Consider the following 24,400-nt stretch of genomic DNA (forward strand, 5'->3'; position numbering starts at 1 on the left):
TTGTGTTTCTCAATTCAATCATTTACTTAATGATTGATGAAAATTATATATATATATATAAATGATATCCTGCACGTTTTAAAAATGGAACAATATGCGACATCAAAATCGAGTCGTCTGAACTTTTTTTGGATGCCTGAAATAATAAATAATATTATTTTATTATTTTTTAAACTTACGATTAAATCATTTAAGATTTTTCTTTTATGATTTAGGAATTAAGTTATAATATTAAATATAAAAAAATTAATAAAAATTATTTTTTTATTTATTTATTTTACTTACAATTAAATTATTTAAGATTTTTTTTATTTTAAGGATTGAATTATAGTATTAAAATAAAAAAATAAAATAATACTATTTACTATTTCAAATGCTCAGAATTTTTTCAAACGTTCTGATTCTTATGTCGCGCACGATCACATAATTTAAAGCGCACATGATATTACTCTTTTATATATATATATATATAGATTTGATATACTGCGCGATGAAAAAAACGCGACCCCGTGCGCGATCGATCCACGCCGTCCACGCCCGATCGCGATCAACCGCAGCCGTCCAAAAATCACGATTGCACAGTATTTCTCCTCGGACATTCGCCGCTTCTCGGCGTCCGTTCATCGCCGTCCGACCACCGATTGCCGCCGGACCGGACCCGTTGGAACCGCAACTCACCGGCGGTCCGGCGGGTGCCGGAGTCCGGCCCCGATTCGGCCGGATTTCGGCGAAATCGGCCACCAGCGCGTCTGCTGTGTTTCGGCCGGAATTTCGGTCGGATTCCGACCCAATCCGGCCGGAATCCGATGCCGATGTGTGCGCCGTCGAGTTGCGCTTTCAACGAGCCCGGGATGGTGGCCGGCGGTGACCGGACGGCGAAGAACGGCGGCGATGAACGCGGGGAGGTCGGGCGGTCGCGTACGGGAGTCGGGTTTTTTCGTCACGCGGGATATCAGACCTATATATATATATATATATATATATATATATATACAGGTCTGATATCCCGTGCGACGAAAAAACCCAACTCCCGTACGCGACCGCCCGACCTCCCCGCGTTCATCGCCGCCGTTCTTCGCCGTCCGATCACCGCCGGCCACCATCCCGGGCTCGTTGGAAGCGCAACTCGACGGCGCACACATCGGCACCGGATTCCGGCCGAAACACAGCAGACGCGCTGGTGGCCGATTTCGCCGGATTCCGGCCGAATCGGGGCCGGACTCCGGCACCCGCCGGACCGCCGGTGAGTTGCGGTTCCAACGGGTCCGGTCCGGCGGCAATCGGTAGTCGGACGGCGATGAACGGACGCCGGGAAGCGGCGAACGTCCGAGGAGAAACACTGTGTAATCGTGATTTTTGAACGGCTGCGGTTGATCGCGATCGGGCGTGGATGGCGTGGATCGATCGCGCACGGGGTCGCGTTTTTTTCGTCGCGCAGTATGTCTATATATATATATATATATATATATAATATGAGATCCACGGGTGGCCTCTAAATTATAACAGGTGTGCATAAGTCAGATATTCGACTCCAACAAGAAGGTGAGCATCATTTGGTTAATTGGTTGGTTCGTGTATACACATCATCTGAGAATATTTATAGCATAAAACAAAGCCAGATGCATCAAGAGGACAAAAACATGTGTACCATTTTAAAATCGCCAAGTACATGAATGAATTGACTTGTCATTTCCCAGCCCAGTCCATTAGATAAATTTGTAGTAACTTGCCAACTACCAAACACAGCCATCGTAGGTTTTCCACTCAATTATTTGTGTCCCTAATTCTTCCTTCCCTCCCTCCCTCCATGTATATCTAGCTAGGCTACCATCGCAATTCTATCATTCATTGCAAGCATGGAGACTGAAAGCAAAAGGCATAACGGCGCCGACGACCTGAATCAGGAGGTAGAGTTGGGTTTGCTGGATCCGGAGAGGATGTTCACCTGCAGCTACTGCCGGCGTAAGTTCTTCAGCTCTCAGGCGTTGGGTGGGCATCAGAACGCGCATAAGCAGGAGCGAAAGGACAGCAAGTCGAGAAGGGAGCTAGCAGCAGTAGTCATGCACGCGCAGTCTCCTCAGCCATCGGCTGTTGTGGGCTCGCCGGAGCTCAGCGACGACCTTGACTTGACTCTGAAACTATGAGAAGCTACTCGATCATATATGTTTGCTTAATTAATTTGTGTCCGTTCAGGCAAAACCCCTCGAATAATCAAATGTGATCTTTGCTTGTACATATACGTCACAAGTTTGCTATGTTTTGGTATTTCCAAATTTTTTTTTACCTGGTTATTTGAATAGGTCAATTTTTAATTAGAAATAAAAAAGAAAAATAAATCACGACTCATGTGTCTTGGCATGTAGATTTATCGTGAGTGGCGGAGCCTGCCTAGGTGATTTACCCAAGTTAATTATGGATTGTGAGCTACGTTGATACAACATTCCGGACTATCTTCTTCATTCTTTTAATTTTTTTTCACTAGTAAATCTAAGTTTTTTTTTCCTTATTGGCCCCCGGCTATAGCCCGAGTAGCTCATAAGGTGGCTCCGCCCTTATCGTGACGAACAAGTTATGGCCCTCAATTTTCTAAAAAAACGGCTCGCTTATTTAATTCGTTTTAAAGACGGCAATCGATCAGTCCATTTCTAAACAGTTGCAGGATCCTAATATTGCCAATGTTTTAATTAAAAGAATGAAAAATATTGAGCACCCAACGACATATTTTAAATTTTCTTAAGGAATAAATTATTTTTTCATGAATGATAAACTGGCGCAAGTACGAGGCACAGGGATTGATCGAAGTTAGTTCGATTTGATTAATTCAAAATTTTACTTTTTAAAAAAAAATCAATTATTTTAATTAAATCAATTTAATCTTGATTTTAAAAATCTAAATTCAATTAATGAAATCGAGAGTTTAAAAACCTTAATTCTAATTCATAACTCTCCTCCTCCGAATTCCGATTTAATTTAATTATTTTAATTTTTGATCGATTTAATTAATATTTTATCTATTTTTAAACGATTTGATTAAATTTAAAAAAAAAACAATTTATTCAATTTCAATTTGATCCTTATTTTATTAAGTTGAGTACCAAAGCAAAAGCTGCTTTCGGTTTCGGGGATGTTCACTACGAGCTATCAGTGTTGTCTTAGATTGCATAAAGATAAGAGAAGTCAACGTTCAATCTCTAAGGCGTGTTTCAACTGATAACGGAATAGTGTTCGTGTTCAAAGGTTCAAAAAATAACCCAACGCTTTTAGAGTTCGCTGCTTTTCCTAGGCCGGAGAATTTGTTTGATATGTATGAAATTCAAACAATTGAAAACAAAACCCAAGCAGCCACTCACTATAGAAGTTAGAAGTAGCCTAGCCCTGTCCCCGGGGCAATGGTGCAACGGTAGGACATCCGGGTTGTAACTCAGGGACCCGCGGTTCGATCCCCAGCTACGGCGTATTTGCAGGAATTTTCCTCCAAATGTGGAACGCAATCAAAGGATGCTGGGCATTTGAATTGGCCGCCGTATGTGCTTCCCGATTTACCCTGGTGGTCGGTGGGAAACTTCCGTGGACCGGGCCGGCCACCCCCAGAGATGTGACTATTGGGATTATCATTTTTTAGAAGTAGCCTAGCCCTAGCTTATAGTGTAGTAAGGGTGAGTATGAGTCTTGTATAGTTGTCGGCCTAACCGTCATGGTCACGACATGTTGTTAGTATTGATTGAGTTATATGGAGGCAGAGACTATCACGGAAGAAGTATAAATTATATAGTAGAGGAGTAAAATTGCATAGTAATTATAGACTGTCTGATCGACTGTCTTACCAACTATCTGACGCTACAGTTATTCTTCACTACTACTGATCTTATATCAGTAAAGTCGTGAATGACAATAGTATTCAAAACTACTATACGATACTACCGATCTTTCATATCTCAATGTTCAATATTTTCTAATATTTTTGATCTATCTTAAATAACAGATCATAAATAGTATACCATTGACTCTTCTCTTACTACTACTATTTGGAAAGATCTATTTAGCCTTCAGTAAAATCGTAAATGACGTCGGATTAATTGATCGAATAGTCTATAATTACATAACAATTTAACTCATCTGTATAGTAATTTATATTCAAAACCTAGAAAAATATATTTAAATATGTTTATATATATATATATTTCTTTTAATGATAAACATAATCAAGGGCGAGCCAGCCATTAAACTACCTGGGCTATAGCCCAGGGTCTGACAACGTCGGAGAAGGAAAATTTACAAGTGAAAGTAAAAAATTCTAAAGAAAAAAAAATAGCTCAGGTATTATATTGATCATAGTTTACGATCTGAAATGAGCCCTGATAAATAGTCCCGGATGGCTCTGTCATTGAACATAATGAACGTCAAATCGATATAGACATTCCATGCGAGTCAAGACAGAAAGTGGGCCCACATCCATGAGGAAAGATACCTTGTTGTGCGGTGGCTAAGGCGGAGTTACCATCACACAGTCGTTTGATAACGAGATTGGTACGGAGTCTCGATCACGCCGTCGGTCTTTAGTAAAAAGGGCTGTATACCGCGATATCATAAAGGTAAACAATAAAAAAAGGGTCAGTGTAGGGGCGCATTCATCAAATTAAAGAAAGTGGCAGGTAATGGCAGTTAAAGGAGGTGTGCGTGTCTGTCTAGCTCAGCTCTAAGCCTAGGGTAGGACCTTGTTCAGGAACCAACTTCTTTCTATTTTAGTATAAACGGAGTCGTAGTCAAATCCTTTCTCTAATTCAACTAGGCCTAAAGAGAAACACTTATAGTCACCTTGAGATATAAACATCCAGGGACTTGTTTTTCGTTAAAAACTTTTTTTGTTAATTTCCATTCCGTTACGAATTACTCCATGCAAATCATCACGAGCTTGACGAATCCTTATGTGAGTGGCATTAAAGTAATGAGACGAATCCCTTGTTTATGAACGAGTTGTGGAAAAAACGAGTAGAGTGGATAAGCACGGAACGAGCCATTAGCGAATGGGCAGACTATTCAAATCAATTTCGATTTAAATAATTTAATCATTTTGATTATAAATCAATTGCTCACCCCCAAGGCACTTAATGCAATTAGACTTTCTTTAGTATTCAAAGCAGCTAAAGCATTGTTTTGAAAACTTCAATTAGTCATTGCCGCAGAAGATTTTTTGAGGTTTCAATTACAAATTTAAGCAAATATGTAAAATTAAGTGCATAAGTTAGTCCATACATTCAAATTTGTGTACAAATCAAAATACACAGGATTTAAAGTTCGTTTGATAAGCTACTGGAGAGATCCCTTGGAAACAACATTTCTCAAGCGGGAGTATCCTACCTGCAGCGAAAAGTGATGAAATCAATAGGTATTAAATTTCTTTGCAAATTGCGCCAATATATGAAGTCATGTACTAGTAAAGACCAGAAGCTAACCTAATTGAAAACGATTAACCAGACATCAAATACCATCTATTAACCGATAGCAATAATCTTACTATCGACAATGATCGTTAATGAAGGCAAAATGATTAAACATACCAATATGCATAAACACTATCATGACTAATGGTAGCTGCTAATTTAGTTCCTGATATATATAAATCTACTGAAAGTAGTAAACTAGTCATGCTACAGATCAAATGGTCAAACATACTATCAAAATCTACTAGCAAGATGATGATCTCGTGTTAATGACGCCAAAACTGCAAAGCGAGCAGCAGTTTCTAGCTCATAGATTTTTTAAAAAAAATTTATAACTAGTTGGTATAAAACACCCACAGTTTCTTGCTCATCAATTTTTTTTATAAAATTTAGCTAGTTGGTATAAAACATCCTCAGTTTCTTGCTCATCAGTTTGTTTATAATTTATAGCTAGTCGGTATAGAACATCCAACAAATAACACTTGATACACCTTAAGAAAAAGGTCGGTAGCATATATGATGGCAATTGAAACAACCAAAGATCTCCTGCCTTCCTTTCCCCTAATGAGTTCTGAAGAGTGAATGGTACCTAAAACGAGACTAAGGAAGCTACTGAATATATTTCACTGGGGAAGCAGCTATCTGAGACTCTGTTCATGGCAAGAGGGATAGTTTTTTTTTTTATTTTTGAGGTGAGTTGCCCTTGATTGTTCGTTTGCGGGAGAGGATTCAACAACAAACACTAGTTCAGGATGATATACAAACAAAGCTGATAAAGTGAAGGATGGTTGCCTACCGAACTGGTTGAAACAGATCATTTATGCATTGCCTTCTCGTCTCAGCACAAACCCATTTCCTCTCCTAAAAGGGTGACAGGCCATCTGCAAATTAGTGAATCTACTACTGACTTCACAATTAGTGACCTATGCCGATTAAGGCCCGCGCATTGTAGTCATGCAGAAACACTAAATCTGTATGAACTGAGCCAAAATCCCAACTATTGATTGTATAGTCTGTACAACCAAAATAAAAAAATAAGGAGAAATACATACTAGTTAACAAAAGCATGGTCCAGATTGTAGAATTGTGGTGCATTTGATTATTGTATTATTTATGAATCCTAATAGACTAATTATTTGTTTAGTTACACAACGGACTCCAATTTCAATTACCAGTAAATTATTACTCCCTTATGGTGCTCATTCCTTATACCACTCCAAGAAATATGTACCCCTACACAATTCCATTCTCTAAAATAGTTGGATGGGCTAAATGGGCCTAGTAGGATGGATAAATTAGGCAGTACATGCAAGATGAACTTGAGTGAACTGAGCAAGCTAGATGGGTCAAATGGTTAAATAGACTAGGCAAAATGACAAGTCAGGCTGGGAAAGGAGTTGGAAGTGCTCAGTAGCTCAAATGGAATAGGCAATTTGGGCAAGGAAGGAATATTCACAAAAAAAATTTTACAGACAAAAAATTGAACTGAGAATGGAACACTATGAAACAAACTATAGCGTAGGCATTCTATACCTAATTTATTTCATTACATGAGAAAACCAAACTAATGCATAATCCTATTGAATTTTTACTCTATTTCCTAGGAACAACTATTTCATTCCTCAGTAATTTCACTCCATGCAACAAACTTGGTGCTAGTAAATCACTCGATATGTTAAGACACGAGGATAAATAGGTCATTGTCTTGTCACGGGGATACCATTCCTGATAGCCCAGTGTGGATATTTCACAAAAGCTGAACCCGATAAGATAAGCCTTCCAAAGATCTCACTAGCATAGGAAAATGTTGGTCAAGTAGCCACTTATGTTAACAACAAAAGAATGCAACATGAAGACGAAAACAACTTGAAGGTGCTGTTAAGACATGAGATGCCAATTTTCAGCAGTGCATCGATGCTTCACTGCCTATTCAAAGCTCTAAATTGGCAGACAACCTAGGACAATTGGTTCTGAAGCGTATGAAAAATAACATTTTCTCATCATTCATCAGATACAAGTTTCCAAGGTTTTTATATGCCATAGTGGGTTCTTTTAGTGTGGAAAGACGGTAAAAGTGCTGTGGAGCAATCCAAAAGAGAATTCATTGATTCCAAACAGTATGTTCTCATCTTGCTATACAATCAATAATAAACTTTGTTTCCACTGTCTAGATGATTGAACAAGAAGCAAAAACTGTATAGTAGTCGATCGATTGCAATTAATTTGATCTCTAATAAAGGTGCAACAACTACCACATAATTTGTGCTTCTTGTTGCATCATCTCTCAGACATCAAATTAACTATAGTTGGTCAACTAGTAAATTTGACGTCTACGAGCAGCATGCCTAAATGCAGCTTGGTCATGAAAACACAGCTAATTTACTTCTAGCAAGGCCATAAAGCCAAACTATCTTTTATAAAATTGCAGGTAACAAGGTTAATCAAAATAAAAATCAACAAATAAGACTAACCATCTTCCAGTCCAAGAGGATCAGTTGCTCACATGTAGAGTCCCTCTGGCACTCCTTCCTTCTTCTTAAACATTACCTTTTCTTTAGCCTTCTTGAAGTCTACATGAGTAACCTGGGAACAGATGATTTTGCAATGAGTTACCAATGTATAGCTACTATTATATATGACATTCACAAAGAATGCACATACGGTTAGGAATTCCACCAAGCCCTCATCAATTGAATGAAGCTCAGCCAGATAAATAAAGAATTCTATATGGTTTTATTCTTTAGGAATCCAATAAGCAAACTTACCCTGAGCAAACTTACCCTGTTATCATCACTGCAATATTTTTTACCACAGCCCTACTTAATCTGTTGGCATATTTCATACAAATCAACAGATGCCACTGACATACGTTGGATATAATTCTCAAAATAATTCAAATGAATATATTTTTAATAGTTTCACATCAAGGTCTAAAAATATCAAGCTTTTTCTGTCCATTTCCTTGTGGACAATACAGTTTCTCATTGTGCTATATCAGCAAAGCTTATAGACTTATTCTATTTGTATAACTGGATAAAGAACCATTAAAAGATTTGGAGTTGAATCCTGAAATATGTCATGGTAGCCTCAATGATAGGCTTCCATAATTTCTCATTGATCTAAGAAGATGCCACAAAATCAAACAGAGGAAAGAGAAAATCAAGTAAAAAACAGAAAGACTAACATCTATAATGACTTAGCATGGTTATATTCTTCCAGGCAAGACTAACAACTGTATATTCTTGTAAGGCAAAACAAGAAATAAGAGTTAGAGAAGGAAAGGATCCCTCAAACTAGGGGTGCAAACGAATTGAACTTGTTTGCTAGCTTTTCAAGCCGACTCGAAAAATATTTGATTCGTATTCGAAATTAGCAAATTTCAGCCGAGCTCAAATATGTTCGATATATTTTTTGAGCCGAATTCAAACCCATAATATTTGTTCGATTGTTCAAAATCCATTTGTGAGTTGAATTTGAATCGAACTCTAATTATTTTTACATAATTTTAATTTAAATATACTCAAATTAAGGTCCGAATAATTCGAACCAAACTTGAATTTAAGTCCTTTCGAACTATAGTTCGATTCTGCTCGAATCAAAGTTCGAACAATTTGAACCGAACTCTAGCTCGAATTTTATTTCAAACTAAGTTCAAGCCATAATTATTTGTATTTTCGAGCTTCGAATAGAATTCGAATATCACATATATTTTTCGAGTTTGAACTCAAATATCAATATTTTCATATTATTCGGCTCAATTTGATTCGTTTGCACCCCTACCTCAAACCATGAACACTAGAAAGTATCTATTTGTATTACTCAAAAACATGAGTGGAAAGTACCAAGGAGAGGCAAGTTAGTTGTTCAAATCAATGAAGGTAGCATAGATTTATGTTCAGAAACAACCAAACATGCCACAGAGAGTTTCCAATAGGTAACATATACACTACGCCTCAACGATGAACGATTTCCATTTACATTAGAATCAACGTACTCTAAAGATACACAAATAGATAAATCAACAAAAACATTAATGGAAGATTTCAGTTTTAACAAAATTATATTTCTTCACCTTCAAAGAGACAAGTCAACTAACTGAATCCGGAATTCCATGTAGGATGATGACAGGTCAACTTTCATGACCAGACCCACAGTTCGATTAATGGATTGATAAAAGCAAACAATTGAAGTATGCCCAAATTTGCTAATGAAAAACATATGATCATGTTTCACATGAACCACCATATTGAAACTACTAAATAACTCACTAGAATAAGTTAGAAGAAAAAACATAACTATGTAATATTCTTCTGAAACAAATCTCCAAAAGTAGCATTTACCAATTATCTATCACGATGATTAGGATCTGAAAACATGGCTGGGAATAGAAAAATATCATAGTTTCCTTTGGAAATCAATAGCATCTATTTTAACATATAAATTAAAAAACACGTCCGAATGTGGAAAAATATTATCTGACAACATTATACTAAAAGCATTCCTCCTACTTATCACTTTCAAGAGAAAAAAGCAATCATTAAATCATGGCTAACCTTCATTCTACGCTCTCTTAAAGCTAGCAAACCAGCCTCAGTACAGATTGCTTTGATATCAGCTCCAGAAAATTCATCCTTTGTCATGACAAATTCTTCCAGGTTGACATCATCTGCCAGCGTCATTCTAGAAGTATGTATCTGAGAAATTGATAACAGAAAATCAGCTAGTCCCAGAAATGGGACTGCATTCGGGAATAGGCATATTGCATTGAACCATAGCCCTATACATAGTTATGAGAAATAACACACTTGAAAAATTCTCCTCCTTGTTTTAATATCTGGCAGTGGGAATTCAATCTTCCTATCTATCCGACCTGGACGGAGTAAGGCTGGATCCAGACTTTCAATTCTGTTGGTAGCAAGAATGACCTTAACATCACCCCTTGAGTCAAACCCATCTAACTGGTTCAGCAACTCCAACATAGTTCTTTGTATTTCACGTTCACCACCAGAATGAGCATCATATCTAGAAACATGGCCAGAATTAGAAAAAAATCATCATCAATGCTTGTCCTGAACAGAAATTCCCATTTAAATACCTTTTGGTTCCAACTGCATCTATCTCATCGATGAACACTATTGAAGGAGAAAGTTCATCTGCAACTCTAAATAATTCTCGAACAAGTTTCGGGCCATCACCCAAATATTTCTGAATTAACTCACTACCAACAACACGCAAGAAAGTTGCTGATGTTGAGTTAGCTACAGCCTGCAATTAGTAGATGATACTTAATGTGATGCAAGAGTTACATAAGTTGTCAACAGCATCATTAAAGACACTAAAAGAAATCTACATTATCAAAAAGAAGGTGCACAAGAGTATGATAATTTCTACAACCAAATTGGCATTAAAAGGAGATATGAGTACAATAAAATTTTTAAAAGGTATGGATCTTGTACGAGGGATTTATGGGATGTAATCTATTAGCAAGAAAGATAATTTCAAACTAAAATGAGCCTCAAGTTACTTTCTGTGAATAAACACCATCACAGGTATATCAAAGAGAAAGTCATAAGAAATGTATATTGGGCAATGAATAAGTACAGCCATGATTATACTCATTTCATAATCCTACTTTTACAAGTACTTTAAATCATAACAAAAGTTGACAGTTATACTAATCACAGTTTTAAATATTGGGCTGTCCCAAGACATCAGCACAGACCGAGACAGGAAGGCAGAAATTTCTATGAAGGTGCCATTGGCAACAGCTCCTGTGAACTTTCTCTCTCTCCTCGTCATGTTGCTAAGGCTCAACAGCTGCTCTACACCCTCTTTTTTCTTCTTCTTTGGCGCTGATTGACACCACAGTCAGCACGCCAACATGGTACCAATAAGGATTGGTACCAATAAGGAACCAATAAGCCAACTAGGAATGAAGCTTTAAACCATGATACTAATCCATTCAACTCATAAACAATGCCAGAGACACAGGTTTGGAAAAGAGATAAACCCAATCAATCATGCAGATATAATTACACAAAATTATTGGTAAAAGTGGCTAACATAGAGAAATGAGAAGCGACGTATGAATAGATCCAAGTAATGTTATATGACATGATAATTTGTGAGTTACAAGATAATATGATCGCTCACCTTGGCAAGCAAAGTTTTACCAATTCCAGGTTCAATATGATAAAAATGACAAGCATAGCCAGAGAAATGAAAGAAAAAATGTATGAAGAGATCCAAGCAAATAAATGGCATGATAACTCATGAGTCATAAAATGAATGGGAACACAATACAATCTCTCACCTTTGCAAGCAAAGTTTTACCAGTTCCAGGTTCCCCATATAGTATAACACCCTTCGGAGGCCTAATGCCAATATCTTCATATAGCTCAGGATGAGTCAGAGGAAGTTCAACAGCTTCTTTAATTTCTTGAATTTGTGCATCTAAGCCACCAATATCAGCATATGATTCCAAAGGTGCTTTTTCAACTTTCATGACAGAAACCATTGGATCAACTTCATCCTGAAGGAGACCAACAACTGATAGGACCTGCAGAAGGCATTCTAATTAAATTATCAAAAGATCCACAGTAAATATGATAATATTAAATTGAATATTCAACTTATGAATCTGATAGCCTACCAATTTGAAACAGATCCTCGTTTTAAATAAAAGCAAACACAGTAGTGTCGTTGCAATTGTAATGGGAGCTATATCAACACTCACGTGAGAATTTTTGTTTGCAAATAGATGTGTGTACAGTTATATGAGAAACATAATAAATATTCTCTATACAATGCCCCCATAAAATAAAAGACAAATATTTCTTTTAAAAAATGGTTGTTACTCATCATATTTCTCTACACCTTTTTTTTTTTTTAAAAATATAACATAATACCCAAGTATTGATCAAACACAAATAAAAATATTTTACCTGATATATAATTAAATTTCCTATAATTGTATATTAATATTCTTTAATCAAGAATTAAAAAAAGGATTATAATCACTTACAAAGAACTTAATCTAGCATATTTTGCATGTGGTACATGAAGGAACTTGTTACAAATGCAAAGTGTTTAATAAAACATAATAGTTTATTTTAATTATTATCTTAAATTAGATAAAGAATTTCATATTCAAAATAGAATGTATTATGTGGTTATCAGTGAAACAACCTTAATTTCCAATAGTAATTATGAAGTGTGTGCATGGCGCTTGATATGATATGTTGACTAAGTTGTAAGATCTCACAATCCTGAGTTTGCAGATTCTCTGCTGCCCTTATAGAAAGTTATGATATGTAAGTTATTGTTTAAATAGTCTAAATTAAGGACATAAGATATAGCAAAACACATAACATTAGTTGATCACTTTGTTTACTAAATTAGTTTTAAAATTAATGACTCTCCTAGTTTGATATACCAACTACTATGTTTTGTTTAAACTAGTTAGTTCAAAAAATAATATTCCGTATTGTTTTACCAAACCTAGAAGCAAGCATTTGGGAAAAAGTGGAAGATGATTGTATCACTAAGAGCAACCCTATATGTACCAGAAAAAGTGAAGTAAACTATCTTGCTAGAGATGGACTAGATGCTAGCAACTAGTTCACAGCTTGGATATAAGGAGAAGACAGATTTATGGCGATCGCAGAAAGAGTCAATTCTAGGTGTTCATTGTAGGTGAAGACCTGAAGTGAGGCCTGAAAATCCAACAGAGGAGGCTAAACAGAAGCAGATGCTGCAATGATACAAACCATCTATCATTGAGCATTAACCCAAAAGTGTCAAAAAAAAAAAGGACCAAAAAACTAAGAAAGAATAACTCATACTTCCAAGTTTCAACTTTAACATTCAGTATGCCTGGACACAAGACAAGAGATTGATCAAAGACCAGTTTAGTGGAGTTATGTTTTTTAATTTACTCCATCATTCAATCAAATAATTTAGCATCATTTAATGATATTAGAGCAAAAAAAAAAAAACACTTGGATGAACCAAACAAGAAGCAAAGAATCAGCGATCCACTCAATAGCCATAAATTTTTTGCCTAACGTACTATAAAGTAGTACAATTTCTGAAAAAATATCGCTAGATAACCTGTCCACAGCAAGTTCAACAGACTAAAAATCTCGAATGTTTTTAAATAGCCTAAAAATTCTCTCCCATACCATCCAAACAACGACTACTCAAGACCTCAAGTCAACAGCCCAACAAGTTCATGAAGATATACAGCAGAAAACTACAACATGTCAAACAGTTGCAGCTAGAAGGCTGAAAGGGGAGCTGGAATATCTATAACAAGATAGCAGCCTCAAATTTCTCATAAAATACCAAAGGTTGGTGCTGATCTTGCAAGGGAAAAAACAGTGATGTCCCCAAACGCTAAAATGGATAACAGATCATGATAAAGGCTAACCTTATTGTGCATAAGGATGGCACAGCCAGGTTCCAGCTGATCCTTGTCGACAAAAGAAAGGATGCTAACGTAGTATTCCGGCCCGACGGACGAGGAGACGATGGCATGGTTCTCATCAATAAGCTCCTCGAGGTTCCCCACGCTCATGGGCGAACCCCGAAGGTCGTCCACCTTGGATCGGTCCTCCTCGTTCTTCTCCTCCTGGGGACGGAGACGTTCCTGGTTAGCAACGAACTCCTCCTCCATGAGGAGATAATCCTTGATGCGGTCGAGCTTGAGGAGGCGGAGGCGGCACTTCGAGAGGGGAGTGACGGTGGGAATTCGGGCAGCGGCATCCGGGCCTTTCTGCTTGCGCTGCTTGCGACCGACACGAGATGGTGGCGCCGCTGGCTCGAACTTCTTGTCTTTCTTATCGCCGTCGTGCTTGCGATCGCCAGAGTGCCCCTGCTTCCCCATCCCACCGGGAGTTCCCTGACCCATGGATCCTAGGGTTTCGAAGATTCCGGCGACCTTCGGTGGCGGAAAAGGAACGGCGAGGCGAAACGAAATGGAAGGGCTGACGACTGCCTTGAGGAAGGGGTAAGGGCAAGTATTTATTGTTTTATTTTATAGACAACTTAAGTTCGGGCTATTTTGGGCCGAATTCTGTCTGACTGTGCTTTTGGGCCGGGTTGCTACCATATTTGAGTGTAGGGGTTAACGGCATTGATTTAGTTAAAAAGTTTCAAAACGGCTATATACAATTCTAATGCATGAACTATTTGATCAAATGGATAGGATAACATACATATAAAAATAAACTAAGAAGTGAATGATAAATATGATATTTTTTAATATAACATTTTACCTATTAACTATCAATAGGGTTAATATTAACCTTGATTTATTGGACTAACAAATTAAATAAAAATAGGATAATATTAATCATGTCAAAAAAAAATATTGTGTTTTGGTGGTTTGAATACAACTTACTATAGGTTCTAATGATTTAATTAAATTTTATATAGCTTGATTGGTCGGTAGCTCGAGCGGTCACGAGCTCAACTGGCCGTGAGCTCTAGTTCAACTACTAGTTCAGTCGGTCGTGAGGTCGCAACTATGAGCTTGGCCGACCGTGACCTCGCATCGATGGCTTAGTCAGCCGCAAGATTAAGGTTCAAATTCAAACTTAATGTTTAGTTTAAGTTTAAATGTTATTGATAGTATTAAGTCTAAATACTTAAGAATAAGTTTAAACTATATGAATGCTTAGTTTTATGTGTTTAATCTCTATAAAAATTTATTGTTATAGAAAATTATAATATATATGAATAAAGTTTGAATATACAATAGATTAAAAAATAAATTTATTTGAGATGAATATTATGATGGAGTTAAGAGTTTATGAACTTTGGTAAGAGTCATCTAGAATGCATGAATGGTTCAGAGTTATATTATTCGTATAATCAATGCAAATGTAGAAATACAATTTTTCATGATGAGGATACCGTGAAACACTACTAGAAAAATATTAATAGACAATGCGAAAAATGCGTTGTCTTTGTGGGTTAAAAAGCGTTGTAAGAGGCCCTGTTGTAAAAGGGGTCCCTCAACGACAACGCTTTTTAAGCGTTGTCTTTGTTAACATCGACAACACCTTCGCAACGCAGAAAAAGCGTTGTAAATATTACAACATTTTTTGTGACGCTTTAAAAACGTTGTTTTTAATAGGTATGACAACACATTTTGCAACGGTTAAAAAGCGTTGTAATTTTGTTACAAATTGCTTGGGTTTTACAACGTTTTTAAAAGCGTTGTCTTTTGATTTTTTTAGCAGTAAATAAGAAATAATATATTTTGTAAATACAAAATCATTGGCTACAAAATTTACTAAATCACATACAAAACATACAACTTATATTTACATAAAAACCATTCTTACAGCAGGTTCATAACACAAATTCATAACATACAACAGGTCGATAACATACAACTTATACAAGTTCATAACACAAATTCAAGTTACAACTTCCAACATAGAAGCTCCATAATTAACAGCAGCAGGTCCATAACAAAGGTTTCAACGCAACAGAATATCCTCCAACAGCAGCAGAAATAGAACAGGTGCATCACAACATTAGCAGCACCAAGTAACAACAAGTGCATCACCAAGTATGGGCACAACATTAGTATCACCAAGTAACAGCAGCAGAAATAGAACAGGTCCATCTGCCAAATACCAACCTGCTAAAAGATAATACTAATTTATCCAAAATATGGGCACAACAGCAGCAGATTTATACACAATGAACTATGGAGATCAGCATTCCATACCTACACTACAAAAATACAGCTATTTTGCGACGATAATTTGCGACAAAAATTTTTCGTCGCAAATTGGCGACAAATACAATCTTCGTCGCAAATTTGCAACGAAAATTACGACAAAAAAAGTTTAGTCGCCAATTTGGAACGAATACACATTTGTTGCTAAATTCGTCGCCAATTTGACGACGAAAAATATAATTCGTCGCCAATTTGGCGACGAAAAACATTTTGTCGCCAAATTGGCGACGAAATTACAATTCGTCGCCAAATTTGACCAGAAGTTGGGGTCCACGGGTTACGGCGGGAATTAGGGTTCTGGAATTTGGCGACGAATTGGTGTTTTCGTCGCCAAATTGCGACGAGAAGACGAATTCGTCGCCAAACTGATTAAGTGGATGGGGTCACGCGGGTGAGGGTGGGGCCATCACTTATTCTGTTTGGCGACGAACTTTTTTTTCGTCGCAAATTGGCAACGAAAAAATGGTTTCGTCGCCAAATTTGGGACGAAAAAACTGTTTCGTCGCAAAGTTTGCGACGAAAAACAAGTTCGTCGCAAAAAACCCTAGATCTACCTTCCGCCGATCCCCTTTTCCTTCTCCTCCGCGATTTCTCTCCCTCCTGCGCGATTTCTTCCTCCTCCGCGGCGATTCCGGCGTTCCCGATCCCTCCGGCGACTGTGACGTCCTTCTGCTCCGTGATTTCTCTCCCTCCGGCGACTGTGACGTCTTCTCCTCCGCGATTTCTCTCCCTCCTGCGCGATTTCTTCCTCCTCCGCGGTGACTCCAGCGTTCCCGATCCCTCCGGCGACTGTGACGACGACGAGGCGATTGTCGGCGACGGTAAACCCTAGACTCTTCTTCGTTGCTTCATTTTAGTTTTGTTTATGCATGTGCAACACTGTGTGATGGAGGATCGAAGGGGGGGAGGATATTAGGATTGGGTTCTCTGAGCAGAACTCATCGAGTTCCTAGCACCTCTTCTTCTTCTTCCACTCAACCGGCAATGAGGGCTCAAATAGACAACCTAACTGAAGAAGTCTCTCATTTGAAAGGAATAATTAATCAAAGGGATGAAGAAATGAGAGAAATGCGCAGACAACAGACTGAAGAAATGAGAGAAATACGCAGACAGCAGGAATTGATTATGAAGCATTTTCAGTTAGGCTCCGCTCTGAGTCAGCTTCCTCATATTCCCGATGATGCCGGTGAAGACGGTGAAGACGATGATTCTTGATAGCCTAGTTGTGTATCATTTTAATTTTTCTCACATTTAATTTTGTTTTTGCTTATTGCTATTTGTAACTCTTTTTTATTTACTAATTCATATTATTATTTTAATTTGAACAGGGTTGATGAAACCAAGGATGACGAAGAGGTAAATTTTTACATATTCTACTTTATTTGTAAAAATTAATGTGCTAATATTTCTGTTTTTTGATGTAGGAACAGAAAAAGAATTGATGATGATGATCAAATCAGTGATGCAGAAAGTATTACCTGAGGTTGAATCCTGTGGACGGTGATACTTATCTTTTCTGGTCATTCAGCTTTTACTCCACCTTATTTATGTATTTGCATGTTATGTTTAGATACATTTGGAGTTGGAGTTTTGTTTATTATGGATGTTATGTTTGATACATTTGAAGATTGGATGAGTTGATACATTGTAGTTGTTATATTTGGAGTTTCTTACATTTGGATGTTATGTATATTATGATCATTTGGATGTTATGTTTATATTTGGAAATGTTTTGTATTGTTTGATCATTAGGATGTGTTTATATGGATGTTTAAGTAGGATGTGATTATATTTATGGATGTGTTTGTGATTATGTGTGTGGATGTATTTGTGATTATGAGTTTGGAATTATTTGTGGATCTATTATTGTAAACATGATTCATATATCGTAAAAACAGATTGTTCCTGTGAAATTTTTTTTTTATTTGCGACAAAATTTGCGACGAATCAAGGTTTCGTCGCCAAAATATCGAAAATATATACTGTTGATATCGTAAAATTGGCGACGAAAACAGTGAATTCGTCGCCAAATTTGGCAACGAATTCATTGTTTTCGTCGCCAAACTCTTTTGGCGAATGGCGAAATTCTCTAAATTCGTCGCCAAATTGGGGACGAATTTAGAGAATTCGTCGCGAATTTGACCTTTGTTGGTTGCGGAATTTTAGCGACAAATTAGTTTTACGTCGCAAATTTGGCGACGAAAGATTACTTTCGTCGCTATTTTTTGGAACGAAAATATAATTTCGTCGCAAAATTTTGCGACGAAGTTGGCGACGAATTTAAAATTCGTTGTAAAATTAGCAACGAATTTGAATTTTTTCTCGCCAGGTCTTGCAACACGCTGTTCGGAACGGAAAAATTTTTGTCGCCATTTTCGTCGCAAATATGGTTTGCGAAGAAAATTTTTTATTTTTTCGTCATAAAATTCGTCGCAAATACCCTATTTTTTTGTAGTGCTACTCATAAACAGCAGCAGCAGAATTAATCACAAACAGCAGAATTATACACAATGAACTATGGAGATCAGCATTCCATACACAACAACAGCAGCAGAATTAATCACAAACAAATATATTTATTACAAATAAATGGAATTATGGAGATCAGCATTCCATACCTACTCATAAATATGATCTTGTATACAGTCTGCCACCTCGGAACGCACCTCATCAATTTCTGCCCGAGTGTACTCAGTTGCCTTAAACTATGAACACACATATAGATTAAGTTAATTGGAAAAACAATCAACACTGACTTTGCAAAATGATAAATGGTTTATTTGAAGTGATTTGAACAAGTACTATTGATCGTAGTCCATCTTTTTCAATAGTTTCAATTTCTGCAATAATCTGTCTCATAAATCTCATCACATAATAACCACATTGTTTCCCATCTGGTTGTCGAGGAGCTTGTGGTAATTGGACTCCACTATCAGTTAAAAGACAAATACACACATCAAGACCATATCAAACATAATTATACATACCTGTAGTATTTCCCACACTGGTTTTTTCCGACTTTCCTTCCCTTGTTTGAATTAAACAATCTCAAGGCCCTACATACGTTAATAAAATATGATATATCAGTGTTTTAACATGTGAATGAAATGTCCAATCAAATTACCCAGTTTGACCTCACATTTCCACAATATATTTCCAATCTTCATAGCGCATTCGATGATTTAGAGAATCCAACACATAATATAGATAACGAATAGCTAGAGATACAGGCAAATAATAGCTAGAGTGCTAGACCTTTGAAGTAGCCACATGGCATGTGAGAGAGTTGCAAGAACTGGTACAGTAGATTCTTGATTTGCATACGACCCACTAATGAACTTCAGCAAACTTGGAACATTATGGTAAATGTAGTCACCAAGATTTACATCATTAAGTAAACTAGCTGCAGAAGTTTGTAATAATTATTCGAGAAACAAAGTGATAATAGGACAAATTTTATCTGGTGATGAGTGTTGAAACTAATTTTGTGAGGTAAGAACTCACAACCAAATATCTTTTCCACAGAATTTTTTAGAATTTGAGAGACTTTATCACTGGGAGAACCCAAATACTTGAAGCAATCGCCTGGAATAACAAATTGTGTCGGTATTCCTGTTGTGTTGGATGATGGCAGAAGAACTTGGCCTACCCGAGTCAGGGTAATAGGGTCTCTAGCAAACCATCCTGACAATATTGAATTGTAAATCAAGTCTATGAACCTGAAGATAAAATTAAAGCAGACAATCTTCAAGTGAAGATTAGGGAAAAGCATTCTATAGAAGATCCCTCTACAGAACTTTCATCTATGACCATCATTCTGCCTTGTTGTGGATCTCATCCAAACATAACTAATTTTGCCCATCAAACCATATTATTTCTTATATGTATGGATGATAATCCAACAAGAAGGAACCAATGGTTGTAGATGACAGCTACATAAAGAGATTTATAGATGGGTCATCTATGATAGAATTTTTGTCCAAGATTTAGACAAGTTCATCTGTCCTACTCTATAATCCCTACTTACATTATTCTCTTCGCACACTAGCAGATTTTGACCTATATGTTACCTTCCAAACAAACCAAATACAGGGATGTGAAATGTAGATGGATGCACTTTTCTTACTCATTTCCAATTAGCTTATTATATAGGTTTAATCATGTTCAAGCTTGAAATAATGCAACAAAGATTAGGTTTAAAATACCTCTAAACAGCTTTCAAGTCATAAGGTAAACAACCAAAATGTTCAATATCCACAATCTGACAGGTTAGATCTGGTTAATATAAGCATATACATACATTAAATTCTATAAAGCATTATGCAGTGATAAGTATATACCTATATGAAAGAGGAAGCAAGAATGACTAAAAATACAGAGAAGATGCTTCTTTAGTATGTTCAAAATTCAGATACAGTCATACAGATGTTTTAAGCGACACAACTGTGAGAAGATGCCCCAAACCATTATTCACAGAAAATAGTCTTCATTAATATCTGACTTAAAACATGTTGCATAGTTTAGTTGTTATTCAAATGATCTTGGTAATTTCAAAAACAAAGTAGAATACATACAAGAATAAATATCATTAATAACTGCAAGATAATTTTAATAATATATGTCCCAGTTATATCTCAGAGACGACTTATCTTACAAATCTGAATGGCCTTGGGAAACACGAGAAAATGAGGACATCCAGCCTAGTAAAGAGACCCTCATCCTTACTTGAGAGGTGATTTCTGTGATCTTTTATCCAAACTTGTAATATTCAATAAATTGATTATTGGATGGTATTGGAGAGTTCTACACTTCTATGTAAAATCTGAAAAAGAAATCAATCTTTACATGGATTGTTCTTCAAGTATGAAGTTGATGCATATCTAGATCACCGCACCTTGTTGAACCTAGAGTATATTTAAATTTATGATAAAAGATTAGATTCTGAATACTAACTAATAGGTGGCATATCCATGCAATAACAAGCATATTCAGATTTTGGCATTTGGTGAAGAACCATTTTCCTTCATGATTTGGTTTTGCCTATGAATAATGCATATATAGGGAGGGCATTACACTATAATGAAAGCATAAAATAAATCAACTATAGTAAATTGTATTGAAAGAATGAAGTTTGATCCTTACCAACAGTGTCAAAGATTTGTGCCATTGGAGTTACACCTACCGTGGATACAATGCCATGTGAAGGACGGAAACCAAAAATTCCACAATAAGCAGCAGGAACTCTAACACTTCCACCAGTATCGGTTCCTACAGAAACATAACCTTGTAAATATGCTCATACTGATATAATGGATATGCTAGGATTGTTTTGCCTTGTTTGCATTTACAAACAATAATAACCATACTAAACAACTGCTTCATATAAATAATTACAGACAAACAACATAAAAAAGGCCTTGAAGAAAACATGACCCTCATTTTCAGAAACTCCATATCAAGCCCGAGAAAAATAAAATCTGAAACTTATCCTTGGATTTTTTTATAATGAATTATCTAGAACAAAATTCACTCTATATGGTTTTCATTGCACACTAATATTTTGACCAAACTATAGTTTAAGCAATAAACTTGTGATTTTTTCTTTTCATGGTCTTGATTGTAAGACCTCAAGGATGAGGGCCTATTTTGAATGCTTTTGAAGAAAAAAGGTCCTACAGTTCATTTGCTTTATAATTACTCGGCCTCGTTAAGTGATCTGTGTATGTGTTTGCATCCATAAAAGTCAGCATAACAATAAATAATTTATTAGAATAAAAAACTTGAAGAAATCTGGTGCAAAAACCTAGTGAAAAGTCAACTAGGTTTGCAGCAACTGCTACTGCAGATCCACTTGATGATCCTCCAGGGACTCTATCAGGGGCACATGGATTAGTTGGTGTGCCATAATGATAGTTTTCTCCATTGATGCTGCGGGAGACATCCAATAAAGGAAAGAAAATCACATTTTGTTACTTTTCCAATACACAAAATAGTTCTATCAAATTCATGGAAAAATAAGCATTATGCCTGCTTTTAACCTGTATGCCAGCTCGTCCATGACAGTTTTACCCACGCACGTCGCACCAGCTTCAAGAACGGCCAGTACAGCGGCAGCAGTGAAGGTCGCTGCCGTATGCGTCCTAGCCCAGTCGGGGTTCCCAAACCCGGTAGCGCAGCCGGTAATGTCGAATCTGGAATCAGAAACAGCATAAGAAAAACGTGATATGAAAGAAAACAGCAAAAAGATGGTCAATCGGAAGATAAATGAAGCAGCAAGTAGAGAGGAGGAGGAGGAGACGCACATGTCTTTGACAGCGAATGTGAGGCCCTGGAGGCGGGGAGGGGATTGATCGGGGGAAGAAGATGGCGGCGGAAGGAGTCGCAGCTTGTTGATGAAGGCCCCGAAGGGATCGAGGTTTGGTTTCATCGCCATGTCGCGCAGCGTAGCAGCTTCCCCCTTCTCCCTCGCTTCCGCTCGTGGCTCCTTAAGGAATCAATGCTTATGCAACCCTAATCGAAGAAAAAATATGTAATGGTGTAACCTGACAAGAAATTTAAAATCCTTATTCTAACCCTAATCGAAGAAAAAAGATTGAAGTCGTACTTGGGACTCGGAGAACTGGAGGAGCACGGGAGGAACACGAGGAGGTCACCGTAGGAGCACGGGCCTGGAGGAGCACCGCCCTAGACGGGAGCACGGGCCTGGAGGAGCACCGGATGCGGCTTCCGTTCTATCTTCGTCTTCGCCTCTTCACAGCGGCGCGAAGAGGAGCTAGAGGTGCGAAAGGGGCGGGAGAAGAGGAGAGGCACGAAAGGGGGGGCCGGGAGAAGAGTAGCTACTAGCTAGAGGTGCGAGAGGGGGCGGGAGAGGCACGAAAATGGGGCGCGCGGGAGAAGACGAGCTAGAGGTGCGAGCGGGAGAGGGACGAAAATCGCGGACTCGCCCGATAAAATACCTGGATATAAACCCTCTAAACCCTCAACGACAACCCTCAACGACAATACTTTTTAAAAGCGTTGTCTTTGGCAAAAAAACCCGCTAAAAGACAACGCTTTCGACAACGATTTTTTAAAAGTGTTGTGGTTGACCCAAAATAAACGCTAATAGACAACGCTTTCTGAACAAACGTTGTCTTTTAGTTTTAAAAGACAACGGTTTTGACTAAAAACGTTGTAAATTGAAAAACCACAACGCTTTTGCTAAAAAACGTTGTCTTTGGGGCGTTGTCTATTAACTTTTTTCTAGTAGTGAAACATCAAGACAGATCATATTTCTCAGAACAATATTATGATGACATTTGTCAATTGATGTCAGAGTTACTCCCTGCTGATCACCTAATGACCGATAGTTTCATAGTACAAAGAAATTATTGATGGGTTTAGGTTTGCTTGTAGAAAAGATTTATAAATAACTACATGATATTTTAGAATAAAGACAATGAACTAATTAAATGCAGAATCTATTCTCACCCTTGTTATAAGTATCATAGTCACATATCAGAGAAGAAAAAGAAAAAATATTACATGGAAGAATATATATTACTTCCCATTAACTGCTAGACTTCAATGCTTATATGCATTTGCCGCAATAGCTTGCCACATGAGGTGACATCATGAACATATGCATGAAGGGGATATAATATGTCATCTTGGTGACTTTTCACCATAGAATTATCTTGATACAATATTTCTCTCATTTGTAATGGAATCACGTAATGTGAGACTAGACTTTCCGTAGATGAATTTTAACCATTTGGTTAGTTGGGACGATAATATTCATCTTAGCCAATTAGATTAACACCATACAACTTACCACCATGGATGTCCATGAAAGACAAATTCATGTTTCTTACTGTGCTTATTCCAGGTCTAAAGAATCTAAAAGAGAAGATAGATATTTTCTTGCAACCTTTGACAACTGAGTTGAATGAATTATGGATGTAAGATCAGAGACTTATAATGTTGCAAGTAAAATCAATTTTACCTTGCATCTTACCTTATTATGGATGATCAGTAATTTTTCAGCATACTCAATATTGTCAGGATGGAGCACAGCTGGTAAGTGAGCATGCTCACATTGCATGATAGAGTCTGATGCATTTTCATTATCTTGCAATGGAAAGATATCTTGGTTTGATAATCATTGTAAATTTATACCAATTGAATACCCTTTCAGGTAAAATAAATAAAATTTTATAAAAAA

At 37.1% G+C, this 24,400-nt stretch overlaps 3 protein-coding genes across 3 annotated transcripts; 1 reads left to right on the forward strand and 2 right to left on the reverse strand.

Moving 5' to 3' along the window:
* Window positions 1-1,856: 1,856 nt before the first annotated feature.
* Window positions 1,857-2,144, forward strand: LOC141843431 (zinc finger protein 2-like). The gene has a single exon (XM_074731494.1). The coding sequence runs from the start codon at window positions 1,857-1,859 to the stop codon at window positions 2,142-2,144; it is 288 nt and encodes a 95-aa protein (XP_074587595.1).
* A 3,080-nt stretch (window positions 2,145-5,224) lies between these two features.
* LOC141842891 (26S proteasome regulatory subunit 4 homolog) lies at window positions 5,225-14,436 on the reverse strand. The gene is made up of 7 exons (XM_074730873.1): window positions 13,873-14,436; window positions 11,755-12,000; window positions 10,537-10,706; window positions 10,247-10,463; window positions 9,995-10,135; window positions 7,913-8,024; window positions 5,225-5,358 (listed from the first exon to the last, which is right to left on the reverse strand). Exons 1-6 carry the CDS (start codon window positions 14,350-14,352, stop codon window positions 7,941-7,943), a joined length of 1,338 nt encoding a protein of 445 aa, XP_074586974.1. The 5' UTR covers window positions 14,353-14,436; the 3' UTR covers window positions 5,225-5,358; window positions 7,913-7,940.
* Window positions 14,437-19,415: 4,979 nt separating this feature from the next.
* On the reverse strand, window positions 19,416-22,679 carry LOC141843432 (amidase 1). Its single transcript, XM_074731495.1, has 6 exons — window positions 22,500-22,679; window positions 22,236-22,388; window positions 22,001-22,125; window positions 21,340-21,465; window positions 19,702-19,881; window positions 19,416-19,600 (listed from the first exon to the last, which is right to left on the reverse strand). Exons 1-6 carry the CDS (start codon window positions 22,628-22,630, stop codon window positions 19,416-19,418), a joined length of 900 nt encoding a protein of 299 aa, XP_074587596.1. The 5' UTR covers window positions 22,631-22,679.
* Between the last annotated feature and the right edge of the window lie 1,721 nt (window positions 22,680-24,400).

Source organism: Curcuma longa, chromosome 12, assembly GCF_044706935.1.
Source record: "Curcuma longa cultivar G26 ecotype Majalengka, Jawa Barat chromosome 12, ITB_CL_G26_1.1, whole genome shotgun sequence".
NCBI lineage: Eukaryota > Viridiplantae > Streptophyta > Magnoliopsida > Zingiberales > Zingiberaceae > Curcuma > Curcuma longa.